At 45.6% G+C, this 21,757-nt stretch overlaps 1 protein-coding gene across 4 annotated transcripts in view; it reads left to right on the top strand.

The window, feature by feature from the left end:
• MYO10 (myosin X) overlaps positions 1-12,824 on the top strand; it is a 204,471-nt gene extending 191,647 nt beyond the window's left edge. For 2 of the 4 annotated variants that reach the window (XM_036308575.1, XM_036308574.1), the window contains 9 exons: positions 1,416-1,539; positions 3,306-3,437; positions 3,551-3,848; positions 4,878-5,085; positions 5,974-6,110; positions 6,962-7,082; positions 7,667-8,119; positions 9,493-9,684; positions 11,116-12,824. In XM_036308575.1, coding sequence (XP_036164468.1) covers positions 1,416-1,539; positions 3,306-3,437; positions 3,551-3,848; positions 4,878-5,085; positions 5,974-6,110; positions 6,962-7,082; positions 7,667-8,119; positions 9,493-9,684; positions 11,116-11,217 — 1,767 coding nt within the window. In that variant the 3' untranslated portion in view covers positions 11,218-12,824. Of the gene's footprint in view, positions 1-1,415; positions 1,540-3,305; positions 3,438-3,550; positions 3,849-4,877; positions 5,086-5,973; positions 6,111-6,961; positions 7,083-7,666; positions 8,120-9,492; positions 9,685-11,115 lie in introns of those variants that run through there. The other 2 variants (XM_036308576.1, XM_036308577.1) reach the window with 2 other exon arrangements.
• The last annotated feature ends 8,933 nt before the right edge of the window (positions 12,825-21,757 follow it).

Raw genomic sequence — 21,757 nt, 5'->3', positions numbered from 1 at the left:
TTGTCCATGCAGACAATTTCCCAACACGAAGGAAAGAGCTGGAGCTGATTCTAAAATGATAGTGAGACGGGTATTTATTTACTGATTAGCTAGCCCGGCTGGAGTGGCTCAGTTGGTTGAGCTTCATGCGGTGCATCAAAAGGCTGCCGGTTTGATTCTGGGTCAGGGCACATAACTGGGTTGTGGTTTCAATCCCCGGTCAGAGCACGTATAGAAGGCAGCCAATTGATGTTTCTCTCTCACATCAATGTTTCTCTCTTCTCTCTCTCCCCCTTCTTCTCTCTAAGCATGTCCTCAAGTGAGGATTTTGAAAACAAGGAAGTTAGCACATTGGATGGAGGAGGCAAACTTAGCCTTTGCACACGTGGAAAAGGGTCTCATGTCAGTAGTATGTTAATGTCCCACCAAATTCAAGTCAGCCTCTTGGTATTGAAGTTATCTGTTTCCTGGGTGTTGGAAGCTAAATTCCACCAAGTGTGTTATTATCCAAGACTCTGCAAAGCTTTCTGTGGAGCCCAGGATGCGGGATACTAATAACTTTATTTCTAGCCTTAAAATATTTTTTTTGAAGCTGTCTTTTAGATCGGAGTAAAAAAAAATGCACATATCAGCTGAACTTTCTCTTCCAAGCTTTATCTAGTCTTCCAGTCTCTTAATTAATTTGAAATCAGGCATTCAAAGAGTAATAGAATTTTCCAAATGTGAAACCGTGCTTTTCAAAAAACTAGACAAGCTGCCCTAATTAAGTCCATACCACTTTATTTTTAAGTAAGTAAAGTTTTTTCCTACTTTTAATCGGGTGTTACTGACAAAGTTTCATAGTGGAAATGGAATTACCAGTGTAGAGCGACTCATTGGCTCTCCTCCAACTCTTCTGTGTATTTAAAGTCATAAAAGTGACTGGCTGTTTCGCATCCCATATGAACATTTTAGGAGCATAAATACATGATGAATTTCTGTGAGCAGAGCCCTTAAATTTCAGGAGTGAGAGAGAAGGTAGGCACATGGAAAGACAGTCTTGCTACTCCGAGAGAATACAAAAGACAAATTAAAGAATTAGCAACATGCATTTTAAAATGAATTATAGGTCAAGGTACATGGTTTGGCTAAGCAACAGCTAAATAATTAGCAAGAGAACTTTAAATTTATGTTTTAAGTCTGCATCATTTCAGAGGGAAGCTTTTAAATAACATGGGAGCATATATGCATATGAAACAAAGAGAAAGAGCGATGTAAGGCAACGTGTGGTTGTGGCTGACCTGCAGACACAGACTGGTGTCTCTTCGGGCTTCCAGTTACTAATGCTGGGTTTCCACCATCACCATGGGTGTGTTGGACGGTTTAGACTTTGGAAACACATTGGTGTGTAGGAGAACACAGATGCGATAATGTTTTTGGCTTGCTTTGTTTTCCAGGAGAACTGCCTGAACTCGGACGTCGTGGAGCAGATTTACAAGCGGAACCCCATCCTCCGGCACACCCACCACCCGCTGCATTCCCCGCTGCTCCCCCTGCCCTACGGAGACATCAACCTCAACCGTGAGTCCCCGGGGGCCACCCACTCCAGACACTGGTTCTGCTTTCCTGTTAACTTTCGCTGCATCAGCATCCCATGGTTGTAGTGGTGCAAGGACTGTGTACTAGAGCAGAGGTTCTCAACCTGTGTGTCGCAACCCCTTTGGCGGTCGAACGACCCTTTCACAGGGGTCGCCTAAGACCATCCTGCATATCAGATATTTACATTACGATTCCTAACAGTAGCAACATTACAGTTATAAAGTAGCAACAAAAATAATTTTATGGTTGGGTCACAGCATGAGGAACTGTATTTAAAGGGCCAGAAGGTTGAGAATCACTGTACTAGAGGGAAGAACTTTAAAGGAATCAGAAAATGCCAGCACTCCCATCCACGCGCTCAGTCACCTTAATATCACCAAGAACGGATGCTACAGTCTTCGTTCTGATTATGGAACCAATTGGCAACAGACCAACTTTTTAAGTAAGAATATTGTATGATAAAGTAATTGAATTACATAACAAGACAGTTATCCTATCTAATAATAGGCAAACATGGTAATTAACCATACCTCCAACATGCTTCCCATTGGCTAATCAGGGCGATATGCAAATTAACTGCCAACCAAGATGGCAGCCGGCAGCCAGGCAGCTGAAGCGAACAGGAGGCTTGCTTGCTCCAGTGATGGAGGAAGCCAAGGTTCCCCGCCTACCGCCGCCCAGCTCTGAGCTGCACTCTAAGCAACTATGTTGCAATTATAGAAGCTAAACAAACCCCAGAAACCTGCTTTCAGCAGCCGAGGTCTCAGAGCTGGAGCCGAGCCTCAGAGCTAAAGCTGGCTCTCAGCTCCAGTGACAGCCATAGAAGGTAAATGAATCCCAGAATAAAAAAAAAAAAGAAAGAAAAAAAGGAGAGGTTGGGAGCTTCAGTCACCCGCCAGCCTGAAAACGGCTCTCAGCCCCTCACCCAGATTGGCCAGGTACCCCAGTGGGGACCCCCACCCTGAAGGGAGTGTGACCAGCTGCAAACAGCCATCATCCCCTCATCCAGGCTGGCCAGGCATCCAAGTGGGACCCCCACCCTGATCTGGGACACCCTTCAGGGCAAACCAGCCAGCCCCCACCCATGCACCAGGCCTCTATCCTATATAGTAACAGGGTAATATGCAAACTGACCCTAACAGCAGAAGGACTGGGAATGACTGGTCACTATGACACACACTGACCACGAGGGGGCAGACACTCAATGCAGGAGCTGCCCTCTGGTGGTCAGGGTGCTCTCACATGGGAGGAGCTCTGCTCAGCCACAAGCCAGGCTGATGGCTGCCAGTACAGTGGTGGTGGTGGGAGCCTCTCCTGCCTCCTCAGCAGTGCTAAGGATGTCCGACTGCAGTTTAGGCCTGCTCCCCGCTGGCAAGTAGACATCCCCCAAGGGCTGCCGGGCTGCCAGAGGGATGTCTGATTGCCATCTTAGGCCCAATCCCCCAGGGAGCAGGCCTAAGCCAGCAGGTGGTCATCCCCTGAGGGGTCCCAGACTGCAAGAGGGCACAGGCCGGGCTGAGGGACTCCTCCCCCCCGCCCCCATGCACATATTTTTGTACACCGGGCCTCTAATGTAGTTATATAATTCATAACAGTTATGACTTACAGAACATAACTTGCCCCTGTAGTTTTTATTATTATTATTGATTTTAGAGAAAGAGGGAGGGAGGGGGGGAGAGAGAGAGAGAGAGAGAGAGAGAGAGAGAGAGAGAGATTGATCATTTGCCTCCTGCACATGCCCCAACCAGGGATCGACCTGCAACCTGGGTCGAACGAACCCATGTACAGGACGATGCTCCAACCAACTGAGCCACCCAGCCAGGGCACCCTTCTGTGTTTTAACAGCTTTTTCCAGCCAATTCAAAGGTACAGAGACTCTGGTGAGCACTGCATCATGACGTAGCCATCTGTCCCCACTCCTTCCTCTCATCTGCTGCTCACGTCGTCCTTCTTGGACCCCCTGGCGTGACCCCTGTTGGTTTGCTTTCCCCAGTGCTCAAGGACAAAGGCTACACCACCCTGCAGGACGAAGCCATCAAGATCTTCAACTCCCTGCAGCAGCTGGAGTCCATGTCCGACCCCATTCCCATCATCCAGGGCATCCTCCAGACGGGGCACGACCTGCGCCCACTGCGCGACGAGCTGTACTGCCAACTCATCAAGCAGACCAACAAGGTGCCACACCCGGGAAGCGCCGGCAACCTGTGCAGCTGGCAGATCCTGACGTGCCTGAGCTGCGCCTTCCTGCCCAGCCGCGGCATCCTCAAGTACCTCAAGTTCCACCTGAAAAGGTAGGAGCTGAAGATAGGTACCGTAGCATTTCACTGGCATGCGGGATCCGAAAAACAAAATGAACAAGCAAACAAAACAGAGACGGGGCATAGACACAGAACAAACCGACGGTTGCCAGAAAGGGCGGTGGGGGTGGGGGGGTGCTGGGTGACAAAGGTGAAGGGATTGAGAAGTACAGATTGGTAGCTATACAGTAGTCAGGGGCTGTAAAGTACAGCCTAGGAAATACAGTCACTAATATTGTGATCATTATAAATGGTGTCAGGTGGGTACCGGACTTACGAGGGGAGGAGGGATCACTTTGTAAGGTATATAAATGTCTAACTACTAAGCTGTACTCCTGAAACGAATAAAATATTGATGTGCACTATAATTTAAACATTTAAAAATGATTTTTAATGAGGAAAAGTTATGAGATGGCCTGGGCGGAGCTGTTCACAGTGTGATGGACTGTGGTTCGGATCCAGAGGACCCCCACCTAGTGGGGTCAGGGACTCCGGGTCAGACTGGTGGGTCGCTGACGGGAGCTCAGAGGGAGCACAGAGAGCATTCGTCTCTCTAAGCCACAAAGCCTGCGTCAGGGACCAGGCCACTTCAGTGTAGATTCCAGTGTGTCAGAGGACATTGGATACACTTAACTACTACAGCCACATAGAGATAGAAAGCCCCCCAGACTTGGGTACTCATTCCAGATGAAACACTGGTAGAAACAGCCTGGTTCAGATTCTGATTACCTGAGGAAAACCATTTTCACAGGACAGCCCGAGGCAGGACTCTCAAGTGCAACAGCACTGCAGAGGTGGAAGGTGCTTCCAGGCAAACCCTGGCTTTTGGGGTTGTTGTTGTTGTTGTTGTTGTTGTTTGTATTTAAACTGAACTAACACAGGCTGTGCTGGGCCCCTGCCGGGAAGTGGCTGGTGTTTGCTCCATTCACCACCAGGTGCCTGCCCGCCACCCCGAAGCAGCCCAGCTGCCAGCAGCCCAGCTGTCCCCAGTCTGGCAGTTAACAGTTGGTACTTGTCTCCTAGGATACGGGAACAGTTTCCAGGAACCGAGATGGAAAAATACGCCCTCTTCGTTTACGAATCTCTTAAGAAAACCAAGTGCAGAGAGTTTGTGCCTTCCCGCGATGAAATAGAAGCTCTGATCCACAGGCAGGAGATGACGTCCATGGTGTACTGCCACGGCGGGGGCTCCTGCAAGATCACCATTAACTCCCACACCACGGCCGGGGAGGTGAGGACCGCCTGCCTCGCACCCCGTGTGATGCCTGATGCCGACTTGCTCGAGTCAGGAAAGTGGTGCACAGTCAGATCCACTGTCGTGCCAAGTTGTGATTTGCATAGTGCAGCTGCTCAATAAACACGGGAACAAACGTAACTTGCAACCAACCACAGTATAAAGAGATTAAAAATAGGTCCTGAAGATGAGTAGAGACACCAAATCAGAGTGCCAGTGGATCTGAGACAATCCCAGTCCTGCTGACCTGACAAGCAGTGGAGTGTCTCGTAGGGATTGCAGGCCTGACTCGGGCTGTCCACTGTGGCGAGGGTATCACACTTCTGCAATGAGGTGTTGATATTTCCACACGAATATCTAGAATGTTCACTCAGGTGAACACCTTTTCTTTTCATTGTTTTCTGTTTTCTTTTTTCTCCTTTAACATTTAAGTAAAGCCCAAAATCATCTTGTATACAAGATACATCGGTGGAAGTCACTGTTGTTTGTGTCTTGCAGGTTTTTTTGGTTTTTGTTTTTTTTTTAATTTTTATAAGAATTTATTTGAGTCAAACTGACAACATGCTGGGGGCCAAGACCACGTGCACTCTCTCTCTCAGAGTTTTTGAAGCACAGGGCTTCCGTTTTCATGCGCTTTTCCTCTTCATGTGGGTTTGTAAGTCATTGGCCCAACATCTGCCCCTACCTGTGTTCTTTTGCCAAGAAAGAGCTAATAAAACTGGTTTCAAGAGAAACAGCACCTTTGGAATTCTGGGTGGGCACACAGGACAGTTTTGGGGGGCTCTTTGGACCCTAGCTTTTGCTGGCAGCTCCCTCCGAGTTCCCTGGAAAGTGCATTCTAGAAGCACAGTTCTGGGCGCTGACGGCCTTGGGCATGTCTTGCAGGTGGTGGAGAAGCTGATCAGAGGCCTGGCCATGGAGGACAGCAGGAACATGTTTGCCCTGTTTGAGTCCAATGGACACGTCGACAAGGCCATCGAGAGCCGGACCATCGTAGCCGATGTGCTAGCGAAGTTTGAAAAGTAAGTTCCTTCTCCCTGAAGTGCCAGCCGAGTAACTAAAAGCAACTAAGAACAAGAGTTGGGGACTTGGACTTCCATTTCCAGCCTCAGTGTGCACTGGAGTTTGTTTGATTTTATCTGTGTTGAAGCTTACTTGGCTTTTCATCTCTGCAGGCTGATTTTTTGATTCCTAGATAAAGCCACTGTCTGAGAGATGATTCAGTTTGTCATTGTTCCTTTGCCCCATCCCTCCCGTCCCCTCTTTTACTCATTGCCTAGGGATTCCTGACTCGTAGGTTTTCACTTGTGCATTAGCTGTGAAACAGGGCTAGCAGATGCAAGCCAACTAGAACTCTCTATCTCCCTTGGAACTCTAATTTTGACCTGTGCCTCTTCTATCTCTTTAATGGCAGAAAAGAATATTCCTGTTCCATATGAACACGGCCTGTTAATAATTATGTCAGTTTTTATAAATGTTGTAGTTTATTTGAGGGTTGGGAATGAAGAAATTGCCTTGGTTTCTTTCCTTTCTGTGGATTCAGCATAATGCTTAGCTAGCACTAACCAGACCGGGGCACTCGGAAAATACTTGTTAGCACAGTTTAGTTGAAGGCTGACTGTTTGCTCTGTTAAAGCAAGACCCGGATGAAAGCATGGCTTCCAGCTCTGGTTCAGTAGAAGTCACGAGGGTCTCTGATAAGCCTCGCTCTTATTGTTTTCTCGCTCTCTCCATCCTCATCTGCCCACTGAGCATGGACAGGACCTTGCATCCTTACAGAGAATAAGCCGTCCGTGTACAGTCAGCCCCGAGTGGGTCACCCAAGCCTGCCTCTCGTTTTGCTTCCTGAGTCTCTCTTGACTTCTGTCTGTAGGCTGGCTGCCACCTCCGAGGTGGGCGACCTGCCCTGGAAATTCTACTTCAAGCTTTACTGTTTCCTGGACACGGACAATGTGCCGAAAGACAGTGTGGAATTCGCGTTTATGTTTGAACAGGTAAAGGAACTTTTTTTAAAATGTATTTTTTATTGATTTCGGAGAGGAAGGGAGAGGGAGAGAGAGAAAAAAACAAAAACATCAATGATGAGAGAGAATCATCAATGGGCTGCCTCCTGCAGGCCCCCTACTGGGGATCCAACCCACAAACCAGGCATGTGCCCTGACTGGTAATTGAACTGGGACCTTCTGGTTCATTGGCCGATGCTCAACTACTGGCGAGGCTATAAGGAACTTTTAGACACAGATTCCTTTATCAGAGGGCAGGGGTGAAACCCATTACTACTACCTTTGTAAATTAACTGCTAATCCTTAGAAATTCAACATGGTAGTCAAGTTCCCCGCATGGACAGAGTTGGCTGCTTGTAGATGAAATTTATGCCCATTTTAGTTGAACTCCTGGGCCAGGAACTGTTCTAGTTGGGCTGAGAGACGATCAGGAATAAAATACAGGTGTTAGATGGTATCCGTGCTAGGGAAGCGGGGTCAGGGTACCATTGTCATTGAGAGAAATCTGATGGAGGAGGGCGTAAGCTAGGCAGGCATCCCGTGTCTGCCCCTAACGCTGTGACCGCTCCTTTCAGGCCCACGAAGCTGTCATCCACGGCCACTACCCGGCCCCCGAAGAAAACCTCCAGGTGCTAGCGGCCCTGCGGCTGCAGTACCTGCAAGGGGACTACTCGCTGCACAGCGCCGTGCCGCCCCTCGAGGAGGTGTACTCCCTGCAGAGGCTCAAGGCCCGCATCAGCCAGGCCACCAAAAGCTGCGCCCCGTGTGAGCGGCAGCGGCGGACCAGCTTCCTGGAGGGGACGCTCAGGCGGAGCTTCCGCACGGGCACGGGCGCCGTGGTCCGGCAGAAGGCGGAGGAGGAGCAGATGCTGGACATGTGGATCAAGGAAGAGGTCTCCGCTGCTCGCGCCAGCATCATCGACAAGTGGAAGAAGTTTCAGGGGATGAGCCAGGAGCAGGCCATGGCCAAGTACATGGCCGTGATCAAGGAGTGGCCTGGCTACGGGTCCACGCTCTTTGACGTGGAGGTGAGAGCCGGCTGTTGGCGGGTGCGCGGGCAGTGGCTGCTCCAGGGACCAGGCTGTGTCCGGGGACATAGATCAGTGCGCCCATGGCCAAGTGCGCACGGAGGGAGGATGGATCGGAACACTGCTCCCTTATACCCTCTTTTCTTAGAGCCCCCAAATTTTACCCTTAACACACCCACCCACTAAAGGTTTTTTTTTTCTGCTTTTTTAATAATAGGAGTGAGTGAAAAATTAAGATGTCACCTATTCCGAAATAACTTCTTTCTTATGGAAGCTACAGATCCAATAAAAAGTGCTGGTAGAAATGCATTGTAAAATTTTTTAAAAAAATTAGAACTGTGTATTCAAAACTTTGGATATACTTGGATTATTTTACCTTTTTTATTTTTTCCCCATGACTATTTTTAGGGAAGAATTTCTGTTTCATAATTGGAATCTAGCCATTGAATTTTTCTCTTTTGTTAAAGTAGACCATTTATTAAAAAAAACAAAAGCACCTTACTGATGGTTTAGATCCAGGCTTGGCCAACTGCAACCTGAGGGCCAAACCATCAAACCATGCTTGTCTCTTTTTTTTTTTTTTAAATAAAGTTTTATGGGAACACAGCCATGCTCATTCCTTTATATATCTTTGGCCACTTTCACATTAAAGTGGCAGAACTGAGTGGCTGTGGGAGAGACCGTGTGGCCAATAAGCCTGAAACATTTACTGTCTGTTCCTTAACATAAGCTTACCAGTCCTGGGTCCAGATGGGCTTCCATTTTTCTTACCACAATTCAGGATGTTATCTGATAACCTTTAAGTGAGAGTGTAAACATCTAAAGATTGATTTATTTCAAGATCCCTTCATGGCTTTTCATGGGATGCTGTCTTTGGTTTGGTTGGTTGGTTGGTTGGTTGGTTGATTGGGTTATGTTGGTTTTTGAGTGTAAATCAGGTCCTTTGTCCAGGTGGCTCCTCTTGGTGTCGCTCGTGTGTCACTTGGTGTCACTGTACTGGTTCGGATCAGCCCCTGTTGTTTTCCCTATACTGGGGCTCCATTTTCCTCCCCTGATCCCTGCGGGAAAGTCTCTCATTACCCAGTGAGATCGGCCACTGCAGCACAGCAGGTCACTGCTGCTCCCTGTCAAGACATGTGTTGTTCACAAGGAGCCAAAACTGTTCAGCACAGAGTGATTTAAAGAATGTCCCTCTGTGGTCCTAGACTTTGTCAGAGAGATGCCATTTCTCGTGTTTCCGTTCCCTGGCCTAAATGGGCATTGCCTGTGTTCAGCATTCTGTGCAGAGGCTGCCTGAAAGCCTGTCTTGTTTTCTGGGTGCTGTGCTTCTGCTTGCTTCCTGATCTAACCCTAACACTGACTCTTGTCCCCAGTGCAAGGAAGGCGGCTTCCCCCAGGACCTGTGGTTGGGCGTCAGCGCAGACGCTGTCTCCGTCTACAAGCGTGGGGAGGGGAGACCCTTAGAAGTCTTCCAGTATGAACACATCCTCTCTTTTGGAGCCCCCCTGGCCAACACATACAAGATCGTGGTGGATGAGCGGGAGCTGCTCTTTGAAACCAGCGAGGTAAGAGGCAAACGATGGCCCTCAAAAAATAGAAAAATAATGCGCCATTTCCTGATGCCTTTGACCAAGTAGTTTTATTTGAGTATTTCTCACTAAGGCATGGGAAAGCACAGTGTGATGGTCCCTACCCAGCTTCAGGTTCCTTCCAGGCTGAAATCTGATAATCCTAAATTTCTTCTGTATACCTCTGCAACAGAGAAACCTGGTTCCCTTGTATCAGGGAGGAAAGGAAGAGAGAGAGAAATGATATGGATGTTCAAGAAGAAAAACATCGTTTGGCGATAGTCTTGTGAAGACTAGTGGACGCTGATGGCAGCGAGTAATAGCAGTAACACTCGGCTCTGTGGTGTCCACGGAGCAGGAGCAAGGCAGGGATGTGGCCATCTTGGGCAGAGCTAATTCTGGCTCACAGAGTCATCAAAAATGCCTGAAATATGTGTGCTGTCCGCTCCAAAGCTTACACTGTAATAATAATAATGATGATACAAGAAGCCTGTTGAAGTCTCCACAAAGGGAGCTGCCTACGAGTGGAGGCAGGGAATGGAGATGAATCCCCGCTGCCAGTCTGGCTGTTAAGTGCCGGGGGGGGGGGGGGGGGGTGGTGCTTGAAGGAGCAGTCAGGCCAAGGATGTGGTGCAGGAGCTAGATGAGGCCGACTGAGACGGAGAGAGGTGGGGGGGTGTTGCCTAGAGTATCTTGGGTGCCAGGCTGCAGGGTTTGGTCAGCTCCAGTGGACAGCAGGGAACTGCGCTGAGGTCTGTGTGCATGAAGTCAGGACAGCGATGACAAGCAGTGATGTGGGATGGGATTGGTTGGCAGGAAAGAGAGAACCGGGAAGTGGAAGCCAGTGAGGATGTCTTAGCAGGGATCCAGGCCAGCTGTGAGAAGCGATGGGCCAAAGGGGGTGGGAGGAGCTAATTCGAGCTCGCACAGGCATGGAGCAGAGCTGGCCGCCTGCCGCTCTCTGCCCGTCCCTTAGAGTCTCAGTTCTGTTTTCTCAGTTGCACCATGAGGCGTTGACTCGAACTATACGGTGCAGTCTTTCACAGCCATGATTGTGGGCTCTGTCGTTTACCCTTACTTTAAGTGGGTAGAGAAAGCCCAGCCCTGGTGATACCAACTTTAGCATCATCAGGTTTATTTGTTTGTTTTGAATGTGCAAAGTCCGACGATTTCACATTAAGCAAAATTGTCGTTTTTGCCTGCAAGAACCACCAGGTGGTGCACACTGTTTGGAAAAGCCACAGTTCCCCTGCTCCCTGACTAGAAATAGGTAAAAGCAGGTAAACTTGTGGCTTCATACAAAACTTGAGCTGTGGATTTGCACAGCAGGCTGGCGGTGGCTTTTCCGGGGAGGACGTGTGGTTGTTGGGCTGGGCCCGCTGGCCCGGCAGACACTGGTGACCCTGTGCCGATCTGCTTCCCCGGCAGGTGGTGGACGTGGCCAAGCTCATGAAAGCCTACATCAGCATGATCGTGAAGAAGCGCTATAGCACCTCGCGGTCCATCAGCAGCCAGGGCAGCTCCAGGTGAACCCAGGCGGGAGTCTGTGTGTCTTCAGTCTCTGAACATGCCCCCCTCTGGTCTGGGCCGGTCCCTGCGTGCCAAGCCCAGGGCAGAGCTGCCAGGCCCTCTGGAAGCCTCCGGAAGGGAGGTGTCTCCGAGGGACCTTTCGCCCCATCCACTTCAGTGATCATGTATGAAGCTGTCAACCTTAACCCGATTTCCAAAGCTTTACTACTCTTAGATGACATATGCCTTAACAAAGAGAGAGGAAGCATACCCACGCCGCCGCCAAAGCAGCCAGAAGTGCCTTAACTTGTGGAGCAACACTCACGGACCTTCACTGTGCTACTGAGGGGAATGCTCCCCGCCTTGTTGGGGAGACTGGCAAAGCCTTGAAGTGGGGGGGCATTTATCCATCAACTATGCACTAACCTCCCCGCCTGATTTCCCGACTTTGAGGGAAGGTGAGGGAGTGGGGAGGGGGACAGGGAGCACAAGGGGACAGTGTATTTTAGTTGGAGTGCTGCTGGCAGCCTTCCCGGAAGACGCGTATTAACTTTTTTTTCTTTGTTTCATCTTTTAAGTATATGTGCTTGCTTGTGCATGCATGTGTTCATAAACCCATCACTTTAATCATTGTCTCAAGAGTATTAAAAGCAAAGGGAAAAAGGAAGTGCAATGGTGTAAACAGTCTGTCTGTATATTTTAATAGTTCAGAGTTATAGTCTCCAATTGTTACTTTATAAGGTGGTGATATTAACAGACCGAATCCCGGATTTCCCCCCGTTTTTGCTATATTTCGAAAGCCACATTTGGACTCAGTTTTGTTATTCATGTAGCAAAGTCTGCATTCTGTGTCTGCTGTGTTATAAACAGATATGCAGCCTGCAGATAACTGTATTTATAAACCACTCTTAAACAGCTGGCTCCAGGGCTGTTTTTAGAACTATATGAAGTCTTTTTGGAGTCTTGAGTTTCTAAAAGATTTAAGTTAAAAAATGTTTCTTTGAAAGTTTGCTCATATGGCTCCGGGTAGATCACATATAACCACGTGGAATACGGGGAGAAGTGCTGTACTCCCCAGAGGTGAACTACGTGTGCAAGTCTTTAAAGCAGTGGTTCTCAACCTCCTAATGCCACAACCCTTTAATACAGTTCCTCATGTTGTGGTGACCCCCAATTTCATTGTTACAAATTGAACATAATTAAAACATAGTGATTAATCACAAAAACAATATGTAATTAATTATACATGTGTTTTCCAATGGTCTTAGGCGACCCCTGTGAAAGGGTCGTTCAACCTCCAAAGGGGTCGTGACCCACAGGTTGAGAACCACTTCTTTAAAGGCCCGTGACATTAAATGCTGAGGCTTTACTATACTACACAAATTTTATCTTGAGTTTATAATGGTGGTCTGAAAAGGCGCCTGTAAATAAATCAGCATTTGTGACCAGAAGAAAAATAATCTGGTCTTGGACTTTTATTTTCATATGGAAAAGTTGTAAAGCCTTAGGCCAACTAAGTCTACCCACAAAGAAAAAAATAATGCCTTATCCCTCACGGACAGCCATGTGAAAGTGAAATCATCGTTTGTTGGCTGCAAGAAAGTCTGACAATAAAAGATATTAGCTAATGTAGTGTGCTTTCTTCATCCGAGCGGCTCTCATTTCATATGGGATCTTGTTTTTTTGTTGGTTTGGGGTTTAAGGCTTTGGGCTCAGGGTGCCTCAGCTGTGTGTTTCATGCCCTTGGTCACTGGTCTGAAAACAGACATGTAGATGTCTCGACTGCTCTTGTAGGCACAGAGCATGACTCCAAGAAAGCTGAGAAGGTAAAAGCAGGGTTCGAGGAAATCACAGGTGAAGGGCGGTGGACCATGAGCTGGTCTGGCAATATGGCAAAGGAGAAGGTGGGCCCCGAAGGAGGACAAGCACAGGTGTGGAGGTGGAGATGGCATGCAGCAGGAGTCAGGGCCATGCTGCCCTGGCCCCAAGTAGCATCTTCATTGATCTCACATGATTCCATCTTTGTGCCCCTCAGCCCCCCATAAATGCTATTCTCCATAGACCAGACGCCCAAAGGGATCTTTACTATAAAACACAAATCCAAATATATGCCTCTCCTACTCAAACCTATTACTTTCTCCCCAAAATGGTAATCTGTACTACAGTACCCTGTGTTTTCTGCCCCCTCTGCCTCGACCCTGGTTTCCTGCCACTCCACCTCCCTCCTACTTCAGCCAAACTGACTGACTCAACAGCACACACTCTCATTTCATCCTTATTTTATCAGCCCCCCCGAAACTGGGGTATTAGCTGCCCAGCAGTGAGGATCGTAACTGATGTCTCCTGGTGAAACCCGGTGTCTGTATTCAAGAAGACAAGAGTGGTAACTCCCCGGAAGCTGGAGCTCCGGCCGCGATGCGCTGGTGAGGGTTCATCAGGGGTTCTCCAGGGGGAAATCGTCCTGCTTCATAGTGTTTGTTGGTTTCCGTGGTGTCAGTGTTCCCGCCGTGGCTCATTTCAAGCTCCAAGGAGACGTCAGTGTGTGCAGAGTTGGAACAAGATGCGTGGTCGGACTCATTGCTGGAGGCAGCTTGGCCCTGCACACCACGGAAAGGTGGCGCCAATAAGTAATTTTTCAATTAAAAAAAAAAAAGTCATCTTCAGAAGAAAATGTCTTAAGTAAAAAACCTCAGAAGTAAAAAAGACACTCAAAGCTTTAAGTACTTTGAGTGGGGAGGAAAGTTACATGAGAAAATTGAAGAGGTTTCAAAGTATATACTTGGTTCCTATCTTTAGTTTTCCCAGGGACTTTGTTTTCTCTTTCAAGTAATAACAGGATTATAGTTGATTTGCAGTTTGAGACATAAACAGGGTCTGTTACCCCTGAGGCACCCAGATGTTTGCTTGGTGGGAACCAGTTGCCTGATTAGAGTTCTCATGATTCCTCATGACCCGCCAGAAAAGAAAACGAGTCATTCCTGTAACTTTGATCTCTTGGGGGAATTGTTCTCCATACATTTACTTTATAACTTGACATTGAAATTTCATAGGCCTCGTTATTAGAGATAACTCCAAGGATCAACACCAACCATAGCCATTTAACTTTTACTACATATTTACTAGATTCTTGCTGTTCAGATTTTTAAAATATATATTTCTGTGGGGTTTGCAAATGAACCATAAGAACCGTCTTAAGTTGCTTAGAGCCTCACTGGGGGTAAAAGATATAAATATATGAAACTAGAAGTTGATTGTATCATAGTAAGAGGGCAGGGAGGAGAGTTTTCAAAGGAGAATACTGCACTAAAAAGGAAAAAACAAAACAAAACACAAATGCAGATTTGCAGTGAGAGCACATGCCAGTGGCACAAATGAATGAAGAAAATCCACGAGGCAAAAATGAACAGAGTGTGGATTCCTAAGGATTACTTCTGACATTGTCATGTGTTTTCCTTTGTCTCCATTGTGGCCAACGGTATAATGACCATTTCCTCAGCACACATTATGTTTCAGGCTGTCCCAGGGGTGGTATGACCATCATTATTTCATTGTATCCTCACAGTAAGCATGATGTAGGTGCTAACCTATTGTTCATAGCTTTTTGAGATTTAGAAAATTTAACTTACTGTAACAGCTTTGCTGTGTAACAAATCACTCCAAAATTCAGTGGCTAAAGCAACAAACATGTTAATTCTCTAGGTTGTCCGTTTGAGCTGGGCTCAGCCGGGCATTCAGCTCCAGTTCAGCTGTGGCCAGGTCAACTGTGTTGACCTTGATGTGGCTTTCTCATGTGTCTAGGGCCTCAGATCAGATAATTGAGCTCTGTTCCATGTGGTCTCTCATCCTCCAGTTAGCTAGCCTTTTTAAATTAAAAAAATAAGTAAATAAATGAAAATAAAAACCAATGTGTTTCTACAAAGCAGCAACAACCAATTATAATTTTTAAGTGATACCTTTGAGAATGTTATAAAAAACATTTGATATCTAAGAGAAGATCTGAAGAAATAAGGTATGTCTGATGCCAAAGCCCATGACATCTCCTGTATGCTTCAGTTGGAACTAAGATGTAAACTGATCTGCAAAAGCAATTGAAATGAAATGAAACAGAAAGGACTAGGATACAATGTCAGCTAATCATAAAAACAAAAATATGCCTGGCTGGCGTGGCTCAATGGTTGAGCATTAACCTATGAACCAGGAGGTCACAGCTTGATTCCCGATCGGTGCACATGCCTGGGTTGCAGGCTCCATCCCCAGTGTGGGGTGTGCAGGAGGCAGCCAATCAATGATTCTTTCTCTTCATTGATGTTTCTATCTCTCCCTCTCCCTTCCTCTCTGAAATCAATAAAAATATTTTAAAAACCCACACAAACAAAAATATGTTGCAACTTAAAGGAAATGGGTTATAAACTTATCCAGCTGATGACATATAGCTTCTAAGTTCATGGATCTTCCTCTTCAATGATGCTGAGTGTAAAATGTAGTAAAAATAAATAAATAAATAAATAAAAAATTCTAAAATAAAACAAAATGCAGCCCTTTGTGACAAAAAGAAAGTCCCATTTATGGGTGAGTAAAGAGCTTCTGCCGGAAATGTTTATTTCGTATTTTAAACCATCTGGCCTTCTGCTTGGTAGAGTCATGAATTTTTTAAAAGCAAATTTCTGCTGCTATTCAACCAGAGCTCGCTACTTGGAATCACCCATGTGAGAAGCACATCGGTTGCGAATTGATACCTGCCATTAAAGGCACTTCTCTTTCCCCCGATTCTGTGCAGTGACTGTCATTCAGGCCTCAGCTTTAATGGCACCTCTCCAGAAAGGCCCTCCACACCCTCAAATATAAAACAGCTAGTCGTTATTGCATCCCCACGTTTGCCACTGAGTGATGTTTCTTGTTTGTTCAATTGTCTATTGTTAAGCCTTCCCCAGTGGAAACATAAGCTTGGTGAGAGCAGAAATCTTTTCGTATGGATTCCTGTCACTCTTAACTAGAACTGTGTGTGAGCATAGTAGGTACCAGTAATTTCTTCTTAAATAAGTGGAGGAGTAAATAAATGATTTTCAATTTGGGGGCCACCCCAGCTGAGATTTCCCTAGAGAATAGAGGTTAACTGCTGATGCTTTGGGAAGTGCGATTCCTGGGCAGCAAGGGTAGGGAAGCTAGTGATGTATTTCTATGCCAGCCACTGCTTTGAGTCCCAGTCCAGTTTCTCAGCAGGAGCATGTGTGTGGCCACATGGGATATCTCTACACAGGCTGTGGTGAAGTCCCGCCTCTGAGCAGTCCTCCAGAGAGGAAAGAAACAAAATTTCTCTTCCTGGCTTGGTCCTGTCTCCGGTTTCCCATTGGTTGAATTTCACTATGTGAGTGAGATTTCACATTTTCTTGTCATCTAGTGCCTTTAAAGGCCACGTAGCTACGAAGCCATGTCCCACACTGTGGCCAGCTGAATAATGGCCCCTGCAGATATGAATGTTACCTTGTTTGGCAATAGAGACTTTGCAGATGTGATCAAATTGAGGATTTTGAGATTAGCCTGGATTATCCATGTGGGACCAATAGAATCACATTATAAGAGAGACAGAAGATCTCTCGTAGTAGGAGATGTTACAAAATAAAGGTTGCAAAGGGGCTACAAGCCAAGGACTGCTGGCGCCTCACAGTTGGGAGAGGCATGGAATGTATTCTCCCTGTAAACCCTCAGAAGGAACCAGCCCTGCTGACACCTTCCTTTTAGCCCTGTGAGACTCTTTGCAGGCTTCTGATCTCCAGAACTGGAAGAAAATACACTTAGGTTGTTTTCACCGACTGAGTTTGTGGTAACTTGGTGGAGCAACAGTAGGAAATTAATGCCCACATCCTGTAGGGGAGCATTTCCTTTAAGTCTGTGGCAGGTGGATCCAGAGACACCACATACACAGCCTGACTTCTCAAGGGTGCAACGCCACAGGCCTACAGGGAGTTGGCCAGCCTTCTTGGCCCTGAGAGCCTGGGAACCCATGAGGCCAGAACATCTGAGCAGGTCTGCAAGGTGTGCATAGTACAGAGGCCCACACTCAAAATGATTGCTCAGCCCTGACCGAGTGGCTCAGTTGGTTGGAACATCATCCCCTACACCAAAAGTTTGCAGGTTTCAATTCTAGGTCAGGGCACATACCTAGGTTGTGAGTTCAATGCCTGGCTGGTTGAAGATTAGAAAAATTTCATGCATCAGGCTTCTAGTATGCATATAAATTCTTTGGTTAATCTCTTCCTGGCCCCTCCCTCTGAAATACGTCAGTCTGTTGCATGTTTCAATGTCTCTGGATCCGTTTTGTTCATCAGTTTGTTTTGTTCATTAAATTCCACATATGAGTTAGATCATGTGATACTTATCTTTCTCTAACTGGCCTATTTCACTTAACATAATACTCTCCAGGTCCCTCCATGCTGTCTCAAAGGGTAAGAGATCCTCCTTTTTATCGTTTCATAGTATTCCATTGTGTAAGTGTACCATCATTTTTTAATCTATTCATCTACCAAGGGGCACTTGGGCTGCCGTTTGACCCAGTGATCCCACGGCTAGGAATATATCCTAAGAAGCCCGAAACACAAATCGGAAAGAATATATGCACCCTATGTTTATAGCAGTGTTATTTACAATAGCTAAGATCTGAAACAGCAACCACCTTTTCAAAAACAACTCTACAGTAAGTACAGGGGAGGACGAAGCTTTGGTGGACAGCTGACTGTCACTTGCCACAGTGTACCCCTCTGGCCAAGAAATATTCATGAAGACTCTGCTCCCAACCAAAAAAAAAAAAAAAAAAAAAAAAAAACATTCAAGGGATTTAACTCAAAATCCTATTAGTTACTGACTACATCCCTAGGGGCAAAACTGATGGTTAGCCAATAAGAGAGTGCTCAACCTATACAATCAGAAGAAGTCAGGAGGCTGGAGGGGGACCACCACCCCAATAAAAAGTCACAATCCCTTACCCAGTTTCCAGGCCTGAGTTAAGTTTTGGACCCAAGCCCATTCATTGAAGAAAAGACCATTTCCCCGGAAGGAAGAACCCTGCAACACCACACAAGTGTATCTGCTCCTCGGTCTCCCAGTCCTTCACCAAGGAGCTCTACTTGGTAACTGAACTCTGAGAAATACCCAAGCATCTTGATGACTGTTGGGCAAGGCCTTAATGGACATTAATACCTAGAGACATTAATCATTACCACGGCCTCTGTTTGAGGGCGGGAATATTGGGGCTAGGTAATAAATGGAGATCTGGCCCAGATCCAACTTGCAGCGAGTCCACTATGACGCTGGCCCACCTGGTGGTCTTTCCCAGGCCCAAATGTATAATGGGCATAGTTGCTATTGCACAACCTTGCATTGATTCCTTGGCTTAGGGCAAGACTACCATATTGCAGAGGGCCAAGAGTGCTCTGAAAAGAATCCCCTCCATGACCAAGATGGTGAATCAAAACTGATGTGGCGTCCTGGGAGGAGTAGCAGAAATTAGTGATCCCTAAAGAAGATTCAAGGTAAGGCCCCATCATGCTGCCTTTTAAGTCTTGCTCCTGAAAAACAAAACAAACCCCTAAATCCAGTGGACTACAGCAGAGTCAACCAAGTGGTAGTCCAACTGCAGCTGCTGTGCCAGATGTTGTGTCATTGCCAGGTCAGACTTGCTTGGACTTAGTGCGTGTCACTTATGATTTAAAATTCATTCTTCCATGGAATCCTGTCTTTTGAACTAATTTTGAGTGAACTTAAATCAGAATCTATAACTACATGTCTGAAGATACACAATATGTATGTAGGATAGCGTTAATTTTCTCAGTTATATCATTAAAGCTTAATAAATGACATTATAATAACAAATTATTTATATGGTATTTATTTAGCAAACTCAGTAATTTGGACATGGCCAAGGATCTGGAAGGAGGCACAACTTGGCTTCATGTGAGTAGTGACTATTAAGTCCAGGTGAGCTCTGCTGATTCTGCTTCTGCTCAGAGAGGGTCAGAAGCTGATCTTCCCTTTCCACACACGCAACAGGTGCCCTCCCCTCTGCTCACCCCCTTGTGCTCTCTCATCATTAATGTTTCTATCTCTCTCTACCTTTCTCTCTCTCTCTGAAATCAATAAAAACGTATTTTTAAAAAATGTCTCTTGCATCTACCCTGTCTTCATGTCCCTGTCTTGGTTTAGGCTCTTAGCATCTCTCACCTGGACTATTACCAATGCCTGTTACCTTGTCTCTCTGCCTCAACTTCTTCCAATCCACCTGCCACTCCACCACCAGTTTATCTTTTTAAGATAAGAATCTGATCGTGTCACTTACCTCCAAAGTCTTCTCATCACCTAAAGGGTATAGTTCAAACTCCTTATTATAAGATAAAAGCTCTTTATCAAGTAGCCCATGTTATATTTCTAGCTCCATCTTTCTTACCCCTCTATAAATACCCTACATTTCAGTTCTACCTATATTTAACTACAGATTCCCAAATATGTCATGCCCATTTCACACCTACATGCTTTTGCACATTTTGTTCCATTTGTTTGAAATGCTTACCAATTTGTCTTGAAAATACTGTGACCTACACTTCAAGCCCTAGATCAGAGGTATTCTTTGTTCTGAAGTTGTCCCTGATTGGTCATAATTTTTAGAACCTGATCTTTTAATAAATTTTGTCTTATTGTATTGAAATTAATGTGTCTCTATTTCCCAAAAGACAAGGGGTTCTTTATTGCAGGGACTGTTTTATACATAATTAGATTCCTAGTCCTGCCGTTTGTTTAGCTCATAATAATCTCTCAAAAAATGTTTGCTGAGTTCATTTCTGTGTTTAGATTTTACGTCTTTCAAGGCTGAAACCATACTGTTGTTCATCTATATATCTCTCATGGTGCCTCTCATAGGATCTTGTATATAGATGATGCTTAGTATAAAAAGGTTGAATTAAAGAGATAAGTTACTGTTCTCTGGAGAAAATAGAACTATTTCATTTCCTGTTGCTACAGTATTTCAACCATTATTTTAATTCCCATGCTAAGTGGTATTACAATGATTTTAAGCCAAGCAAGAGTTCATGGAAAGGAGAAATGTCTTGGGGGGGGGGGGGAATAAATTGAAGGGAACTATCTTTTTAAATATTTTTATTTTAAGAAATTTATTTTCTATTCTTTCATTAAGTCTTCTAAAAACATTTTTTTTTGTTTTAACATGTTTCAAACCCACAGGAAAGTTCAAAGAACACCCGGATACCCCTCACATACATTCACCAAGATCTTGCCACACCCGTTTCCTCTCTCTATTTATCTGTCTATATATATATATATACACTTCCCTTTTGCTGAAAGCAGATGGCTGCTACCATGGCTTTCAGCCCTAAGTGTTGCATCTTGCTTCGCTCAGGAGAAGGGCGTTCTCCTGTATCACCATAGCACCATTATCTCACCAAGAAAAGCAATATTAATTCAACAAGATTATCTAACATGCAGTCTGGACTTAGATTTTCCTAAATGTCTCTCCAAATGTCCTTGTTAGCTTTTTTTTTTTTTCACCCAGAATCTGATAAAATTTCACACCCTGATTTGGCTGCTATACCTCTTTATTTTCCTCAAACTCTTCCTCTGTTCTTGATATTACACACTTTGAAGGTCTAGGTCAATAGACTTGCAGAACGTGCTTCTTTCTGGATTCCTCTGTTTTTGTCAGGAATTGATTCAGGTAAATTGTTTCCAATACATTTTATTGTGTCCCTCCCATAGCATTCGATCAGGGAGCTCATAAGGTCCAATTGCCCCGATACTGGTGATGCCAAGCATGAGGAGATGCAGATAAGGGGGGACTGACATAATGCATAAGCAATGCATAAGTAACCTGTGAGATTGTGTAGACACTCTCTTCCCTAGTCTTTTTCCCAATAAGTCATGTTATTCATTGATGATTATTGCCTAAATCTATAATTTCGTGTAGTCTATATTTATTAGTTTATAATCTTTTGTAAAGCAGAGCTTTTCCTCTCTCTCTTTTGAGAATCACTATAGAGTCGTAATTTTTTTTAACTCAATGTATTATCATTTAACAAGATTATTCTTTTTGATCCCAAAGTTTCCCAGATTTGGTCTGTGGGATCCCCTTTGAGCTGGCTTCTGTGTCCTTTTGACATGGAGTGTGAATAATCTTTACACATGTCTTTGCTTTCTACTACACCAAATGCTCCTAACTCAGACCTAGTATCAGCCAGTTCCCTAAGGAGCCCTGGTTCTTTTTGATAGGAAATAGCCAGAAACCAGCACCTGCTCCCCAAGGTAGCTCATCGCCATGGGGTGTCAGGGATTCTAAGCTCTTTCAGTTATTCGGAGCTAGAATATGGGGTTATGATTTCATACTTACTGAGAACTCCCACTCAAACCCTGCACCACAGGGTTCTTCACTTCCCTTATCCCATGTTCTATTGCCCTTCACTGAAAACCAGCATTAGGTCCATGAGCAAGAGGTAAACACCAGTCTTGATGATCTGGGTTTGGGGTTGCTGATGTGGTTGAGAGAGAGGCAGGTTCCCTTGCC

This window comes from Myotis myotis, unplaced genomic scaffold (genome assembly GCF_014108235.1).
Source record: "Myotis myotis isolate mMyoMyo1 unplaced genomic scaffold, mMyoMyo1.p scaffold_m19_p_5, whole genome shotgun sequence".
Lineage (NCBI taxonomy): Eukaryota > Metazoa > Chordata > Mammalia > Chiroptera > Vespertilionidae > Myotis > Myotis myotis.
The sequence above is the reverse complement of the archived record's forward strand: the minus strand, read 5'-3'. Positions and strand labels throughout refer to the sequence as shown.